General features: G+C 36.6%; 1 protein-coding gene across 1 annotated transcript in view; it reads right to left on the bottom strand.

Moving 5' to 3' along the window:
• Window positions 1–1,408: 1,408 nt before the first annotated feature.
• The window catches only part of LOC107705511 (dystrotelin-like), a gene marked incomplete at its 5' end in the record, with an annotated part of 7,710 nt that continues 1,610 nt past the window's right edge, over window positions 1,409–7,508 (bottom strand). The window contains 11 exon segments of the mRNA XM_016508817.1: window positions 1,409–1,695; window positions 1,856–1,876; window positions 1,879–1,910; window positions 1,996–2,132; window positions 4,092–4,445; window positions 5,391–5,541; window positions 5,663–5,736; window positions 5,868–6,003; window positions 6,107–6,237; window positions 6,690–6,804; window positions 7,101–7,261. Coding sequence (XP_016364303.1) covers window positions 1,592–1,695; window positions 1,856–1,876; window positions 1,879–1,910; window positions 1,996–2,132; window positions 4,092–4,445; window positions 5,391–5,541; window positions 5,663–5,736; window positions 5,868–6,003; window positions 6,107–6,237; window positions 6,690–6,804; window positions 7,101–7,261 — 1,416 coding nt within the window.

Genomic DNA, 7,508 nt, shown 5'->3' with positions numbered 1-7,508 from the left:
GTACAGTATGTCGAAAATAATGTGTTTTTTGAACCTTAAACCGCATAAACACATTTCATTACACCAAATACACAAAAATAATGTTCTTTTTAGCAGCATCATATGACCCCTTTAAGTATATCCACAGGTATACCCCAAGGATCCATACTGGGTCCATTGCTATTTATGTTGTATATTAATGATCTTCCATCTGTTTGTCCTGACACTAATATCCAAATATACGTGGATGACACTATTATTTATATACTTGGGAGAAGTGAGTCACAAGTGGCTAATGAACTTACAAAGTCTATGGTTCATGTAACAGCTTGACTAGAACAATGCGGTTTACAATTAAATATTTCTAAAACGTTGTGCATGTTTGTTTTTTTTGCTTTTTTTACCAAAACATATAGCTCTAGTGAAATGCCAGATTTTTTTATATCAGGGGAACAAGGACCTTGAAAGGCTAAAGTTAAAACGGTCTGTGACCGGGTCAAATTTAGTCACTCAAAGTCAAATTTTAGATTTATTCGAGATTATATGTCACCAGAGGCTGCTATGATGTATGTTAATTCTATCATAATTTCTCAAATTACTTGTTGTTTAACAACATGTTCACAAGCTAGTACAACTACTTTAAAACCATTGCAGTCTTTGTATAAACAATCACTAAAAATTCTTGATAAAAACTTTTCACCATTGTTCAATATTTAAAAAATACAATTTGCTGAGTTGGGATAGCATGATCAAATATGCCGATGTTTATCTTATGTTTAAGACTATACATAACTTGACTTCTCCATTAAAACAGCATGTTAATATAAAAACAACTGCACATCGGTCTACAAGGGGTGGAGTAAGAGGGGGTTGTATTATTCCCCTCAGAAAGTTTAAATTTAGTCAGTCTGCACAGTAATGGAACTCCATCCCACCAAAAATGAGAGGAATGGATACATACGGTTCTTTTAAGTTTCATCTTTAAAAAATGGTTAATTAATACTCAACACTGTCAACATTAGTATTTTATTTGACCTGACTCTAAGCCTTTATGCTTTCCTGTAATCATTGCTTTTGTTTTTTTGTTATTCTCCTGTTGCTATCTCTCATGTAGTACACAATATGAGTTTAGATATCTTTTTCTACAATTTGATGTTTTTAGCATGATTTATATGTGGGATTATGTTGTTTGTATTTTTTTTTGTATTTTACATTTTTAATGTGTTGTTTTTTCCATTTTTGTTTTTTATAAGATGCTATGTTTGCTTTTTTAGGTTGACTTTTTAACATTCTGTCAAGAGTCTACAGATGAAAAATAGCCTTGTGGCTAATTCTGGCACATTTACAGTCATGTTCATTAATGTGCATTGCCCCTGTAAACAAATAAACTTAAAGTTAACCAATGTTTCATTTATATTAACAGTATAAATAGTGAAATAAATCTCTGAACCTATTTATTTTTAGATTTCATTACATTGTGAATTGTCAACCTTCAGTCCACTGTGAGCATCTGCTGTTTATGATTAACCTTGTGATGGAACGAGAGATGGAAATTGGCTTGTAGTAGTTGCAAGTAAGGGTAAGTTATTTTCCTACTGATGGTTGGCTGCCATCATGCCAAACTGGTGGTCCTCACAGAAGTGACAAGATGAGAAACAGAATCTCTGACTCCCTCTGCTGCCGTCATTAGCTTTTCTTTCTGCAGACATACTGACCCTGATGGAGAGAAAACAAAAATCACTCACAAAAATATATATTTAATTATTATTATTATTTAATAATTGATAAATATTTATATTAAAGCATTTCATGCGTTTTGAATATGTAACTAATTATAAACAAAGCCACAAAGTATTATAAAAATGACTGCACAAACCTGTGGCTGTATATAGAGAAGCTCATTTCGAAGTCGCTGTACAAGCTCACACGACGAGGCGTTCCCCCATAGCGACCCCTAGAGGACGCAGTGTCTCGTTCCCCTCAGGGAACCATGGTTACACAAGTAACCCGAGACGTTCCTCTTCCTCCTCCATCTCTGAATCATCGGAGTCTGAATGCTCTTCCAGAGCTAAATCAGACACAGATTGATTAAGTACAGATTGATCTTGTCTTTCATGCAGTAATTCCTCCTGTTCCACCTGTAGCCCCTCCTCCTCAACTTCCTCTTGCTGCTCTGAAGCCGTATGGACATCCTCTTCTGTGTCATCCAGATTTGTGGAGATGTCTTCTGATACCTCATAAAGAGTCTCCTCATCCACTTCTGTTCTTCCTTCCTGATATGCTTCTCTCCCCTCCTCAACCTGCTCTTCTCCACTGGAGCTGTCTTGAGGTTTTAAACACCCTGGTTGTGTCCAGTCATTCTCACTAATGCTGCCATCATGTTCTGGTTGAGGGTTTGAATGGGAATGAAAGTCAATTCTGAGCTGATCTCTGTCCCTCAGACTCAAAATCTGTGACAATGAAAAAAAAAAAATTATTAAAGAACCTGTTATATGTTCCTTGTCATCTCTCTCTGGATTTCTTCTTGAGTAAACCCAGCATGGCTCATATTTTCTTTAGAATGTTCCATTCATAGAGTGGTATCCTTCCACCATGTCCATGCAAAATATTGACCCTTACCAATAGCCGTACTACATACTACTTTCTTTTCAAAAAGAGTAAAAAGTATGTCATTCTGAAATTAGCCTCTGTCTCCGTCTTCTGACAAACACACTTATTTTCTCTAAATAAAATATTTAAATATTAAAATATTTTTATGAAAAAAATATTTAGACCTAAATTAAAGATTTTTCTATTTGAATCTGCTTACAAATTCCATTCATTTGGATAACACAGTTTTAACATAAACCAATAAACTGAATGTTATATTTGTCAGTCATATACAAATGAAACAGGTAATATTTTTGCACTCATAAAATCATGGCATAGTTTATTATTGCCTATTTACATTTATTTATTTTATTTAATACATTCATATTTTTAAAACATTTATATTAGAGCATTATATTAGAATCAGCATAAATCTGCATAAATGTATTAACATGGTTAAAATATGGCTAGCTGTGGAACATATTCAATGCAATTAGTTAAAATGTATGAAACAAATTGAATGTATTGATGATAAATGTATAAGTTGAATGTGTTCTAAATGTATTTAAAACACATTCAGTCTATTAGTATGATTACAGACATCTGTACAGTTGAACTACTCTTACAGTTTCTTATGTTTCTTTATGTATGACTGACAAATATGCATTACATTTAGTTTCTTAATTTGTTCATGTTAAAACTGTGCAATTCAAATTAATAGAAATATGATATGGAATTCAAACACATAAATCTTAGATTTATAGGCCCAAATATTTTTGAACTGCCCTCCTTATGACCCTTCTCACATGTCTGACTCTGTCCAGTTCTTCTTCCAGATGCTGGTTATGTTGGTTCATCGTCTCCATCATGGTCTTCAGCTCAGTACATTTGTCCTCCAGTGAATCATGCTCTGACTGGGCTGCAACTCTCCACACCTGAAACTCTTTCTCCAGAAGCCTGATCATAACATCACAAACGCACTGAGGTGCAATACAACAACACAATTGTACACAAACACGGCACACAAGACTGCCTGTCCCCCCCATAGTCAAAATATTTATTTTGAAAAAGGGCACACCATTTATCTCTCTGTAGATCCCTCATGGCCTTCTGAGTAACACTGAGGTCTTTTTGGAGAATAGCTGCTTCTCTCTATAACACCGTAAACATAAAAGAACGAGACACTGCGTCCTCTAGTTTTTGTGCCATGCTGCGGACACAAGCTTCAGACGAAGAAGTGAATGATGTGCGCTACCGGCGCCTATTTTGTACTAGTCGCGGCGGTAGTGACGTCATGGTTGTCGCCGGCCAAACAAGTTGGTGTTTTTTCAATGTAGGCTTCAGACACGGGTCACGACGAGGCGTTCCCCCATAGCGACCCCTAGAGGACGCAGTGTCTCGTTCCCCTCAGGGAACCATGGTTACACAAGTAACCCGAGACGTTCCTCTTCCTCCTCCATCTCTGAATCATCGGAGTCTGAATGCTCTTCCAGAGCTAAATCAGACACAGATTGATTAAGTACAGATTGATCTTGTCTTTCATGCAGTAATTCCTCCTGTTCCACCTGTAGCCCCTCCTCCTCAACTTCCTCTTGCTGCTCTGAAGCCGTATGGACATCCTCTTCTGTGTCATCCAGATTTGTGGAGATGTCTTCTGATACCTCATAAAGAGTCTCCTCATCCACTTCTGTTCTTCCTTCCTGATATGCTTCTCTCCCCTCCTCAACCTGCTCTTCTCCACTGGAGCTGTCTTGAGGTTTTAAACACCCTGGTTGTGTCCAGTCATTCTCACTAATGCTGCCATCATGTTCTGGTTGAGGGTTTGAATGGGAATGAAAGTCAATTCTGAGCTGATCTCTGTCCCTCAGACTCAAAATCTGTGACAATGAAAAAAAAAAAATTATTAAAGAACCTGTTATATGTTCCTTGTCATCTCTCTCTGGATTTCTTCTTGAGTAAACCCAGCATGGCTCATATTTTCTTTAGAATGTTCCATTCATAGAGTGGTATCCTTCCACCATGTCCATGCAAAATATTGACCCTTACCAATAGCCGTACTACATACTACTTTCTTTTCAAAAAGAGTAAAAAGTATGTCATTCTGAAATTAGCCTCTGTCTCCGTCTTCTGACAAACACACTTATTTTCTCTAAATAAAATATTTAAATATTAAAATATTTTTATGAAAAAAATATTTAGACCTAAATTAAAGATTTTTCTATTTGAATCTGCTTACAAATTCCATTCATTTGGATAACACAGTTTTAACATAAACCAATAAACTGAATGTTATATTTGTCAGTCATATACAAATGAAACAGGTAATATTTTTGCACTCATAAAATCATGGCATAGTTTATTATTGCCTATTTACATTTATTTATTTTATTTAATACATTCATATTTTTAAAACATTTATATTAGAGCATTATATTAGAATCAGCATAAATCTGCATAAATGTATTAACATGGTTAAAATATGGCTAGCTGTGGAACATATTCAATGCAATTAGTTAAAATGTATGAAACAAATTGAATGTATTGATGATAAATGTATAAGTTGAATGTGTTCTAAATGTATTTAAAACACATTCAGTCTATTAGTATGATTACAGACATCTGTACAGTTGAACTACTCTTACAGTTTCTTATGTTTCTTTATGTATGACTGACAAATATGCATTACATTTAGTTTCTTAATTTGTTCATGTTAAAACTGTGCAATTCAAATTAATAGAAATATGATATGGAATTCAAACACATAAATCTTAGATTTATAGGCCCAAATATTTTTGAACTGCCCTCCTTATGACCCTTCTCACATGTCTGACTCTGTCCAGTTCTTCTTCCAGATGCTGGTTATGTTGGTTCATCGTCTCCATCATGGTCTTCAGCTCAGTACATTTGTCCTCCAGTGAATCATGCTCTGACTGGGCTGCAACTCTCCACACCTGAAACTCTTTCTCCAGAAGCCTGATCATAACATCACAAACGCACTGAGGTGCAATACAACAACACAATTGTACACAAACACGGCACACAAGACTGCCTGTCCCCCCCATAGTCAAAATATTTATTTTGAAAAAGGGCCCACCATTTATCTCTCTGTAGATCCCTCATGGCCTTCTGAGTAACACTGAGGTCTTTTTGGAGAATAGCTGCTTCTCTCTATAACATCGTAAACATAAAAAATATCCACAGGGTGATTGTTTATCATGAATCATTATTAAAATCTATAGATTGAATTTTACTAGGAACCCCATGTTGTACTTTATTGTGAAACGTTGCAGGTAAGTTACCTGAGGAATCTCGGTCTCTTCTGTCTGCAGGCATTTCGACTCTACAGTAACCACAGGAGGGGTGGCAGTCAGACCTGTTTCATTATGCATGTCTGGATCTGCTACACTGGAGCATTGCAGCACTGGAGAAGGGGCACTGCAGACACATACAGACACATGAAATCATAAATATGCTTGCTCACTTGCTACTGCCCATTTCCAACACAGAAAAACACATACTGTACACACAAAATCTGTACCTGTATTGCAGCTCTGCACTGGAGCCTGCTCTCAGGGCTTTCTTCCTCTCTGCTTCTCTCCGAGTGTGTCGAGGTACCAAAGCGTGTCGAGCACTGGAGGCAAGTGACGCCATTGACTCCTTCCAGGATGGCTGAACAAACCGTAATATATGTAACCAAAATATGTATAGAGAAATTAAAAGAAAAGGAGCAATTTTCTCGCCATCAGAGGACTCCATCATCTTTTCCTCCCGACTCCATTTCTCATAATCCCCTGTCTAGGAACTAATTACCCTCACACCTGTTTCCCATCACCCAGACTATTTAAGCAGCTCCTTCACTCATGCTCATTGCTAAGTCTTGCTTTACCTCATCTATTGTGTTTTGCTGGTGTTTGACCCTGCCTGCTTTTGACTACGCTCATTTTATTAAAGCTGCATTTAGATCCCAACTCCGTTGTCTCGTTCATTGTTACACTAATATTTCAAATTCTATGATATAAAAAATGAAATCAGTTATTATTTTAATTAATCACACTAAATTGAGGCATTAAACTGAAAACCTTTGTTAATATATGTAAAACATCATATGCTTGGTTGCACACCTGAGTGCAGTACTCCAGTACAGGATGAGAGGGCTTGTGTTTCCTGCTGTGTCTCTCAGTCAGAAAGCAGCTTTGGCACAGGTGTACATTCAGGCATTTCAAACAGCGATACCTATGGACAGGTCATACCATTATCATCTACCAGACAGCATGCATGTCAACCCCAATACAAACATAATGTACCTGTATTTTTTAGTATTATTTATACTATCATTTTATTTTTAGTAATTATGTGTTTTTGTCATTTATGTTTCTTTTATTCATTTTCAGTTTTAGCTTCATTTTAGTTAACAATAAACATACATATTACAAACACTTTTCTACACTGTAACATGCACACAGCTGTGGGCCAGTAAATCAATTTAAAACCCTGTAAAATATGTATGGCAATACTATGAAAAAGCATAACTGAGGCCAGTGATAGGAAAGGCTTTACAGGCATGGCAGTGGACTCTGTGTTGTACAGCTTCACTCACTGAAATCCTGTAGAGAGTGGACAGCCATAACAGCAGCCGGGGTTCTGACTGCAGCCAGCCAATAAAATGCTCCTCAGTCACACGTGCACTGATTATCTGAGAGAAAAACAGTATTGTTTGTTGTTTTGTTTGAATAAAAGATTCTGCTATATCGTGGATTTTCAAACTTTTGTTGCCATGGACCACCAAAAAAATTCAGTCAAAAGTTTGGAATAATTCATTAAAGGTGCAGTAGGAGATCTTGGAAAATGCTAACTTTAGCCTGATAGCACTGAAAGCGAACGTCCCACCCTCCCTGCAATCACCGTCCAAAGCCACGCCCCCTGAACGCATTTACGCTCAC

Source organism: Sinocyclocheilus rhinocerous, unplaced genomic scaffold, assembly GCF_001515625.1.
Source record: "Sinocyclocheilus rhinocerous isolate Xijiao unplaced genomic scaffold, SAMN03320098_v1.1 scaffold504, whole genome shotgun sequence".
Lineage (NCBI taxonomy): Eukaryota > Metazoa > Chordata > Actinopteri > Cypriniformes > Cyprinidae > Sinocyclocheilus > Sinocyclocheilus rhinocerous.
This window is presented reverse-complemented; position numbering and strand designations above follow the sequence as displayed.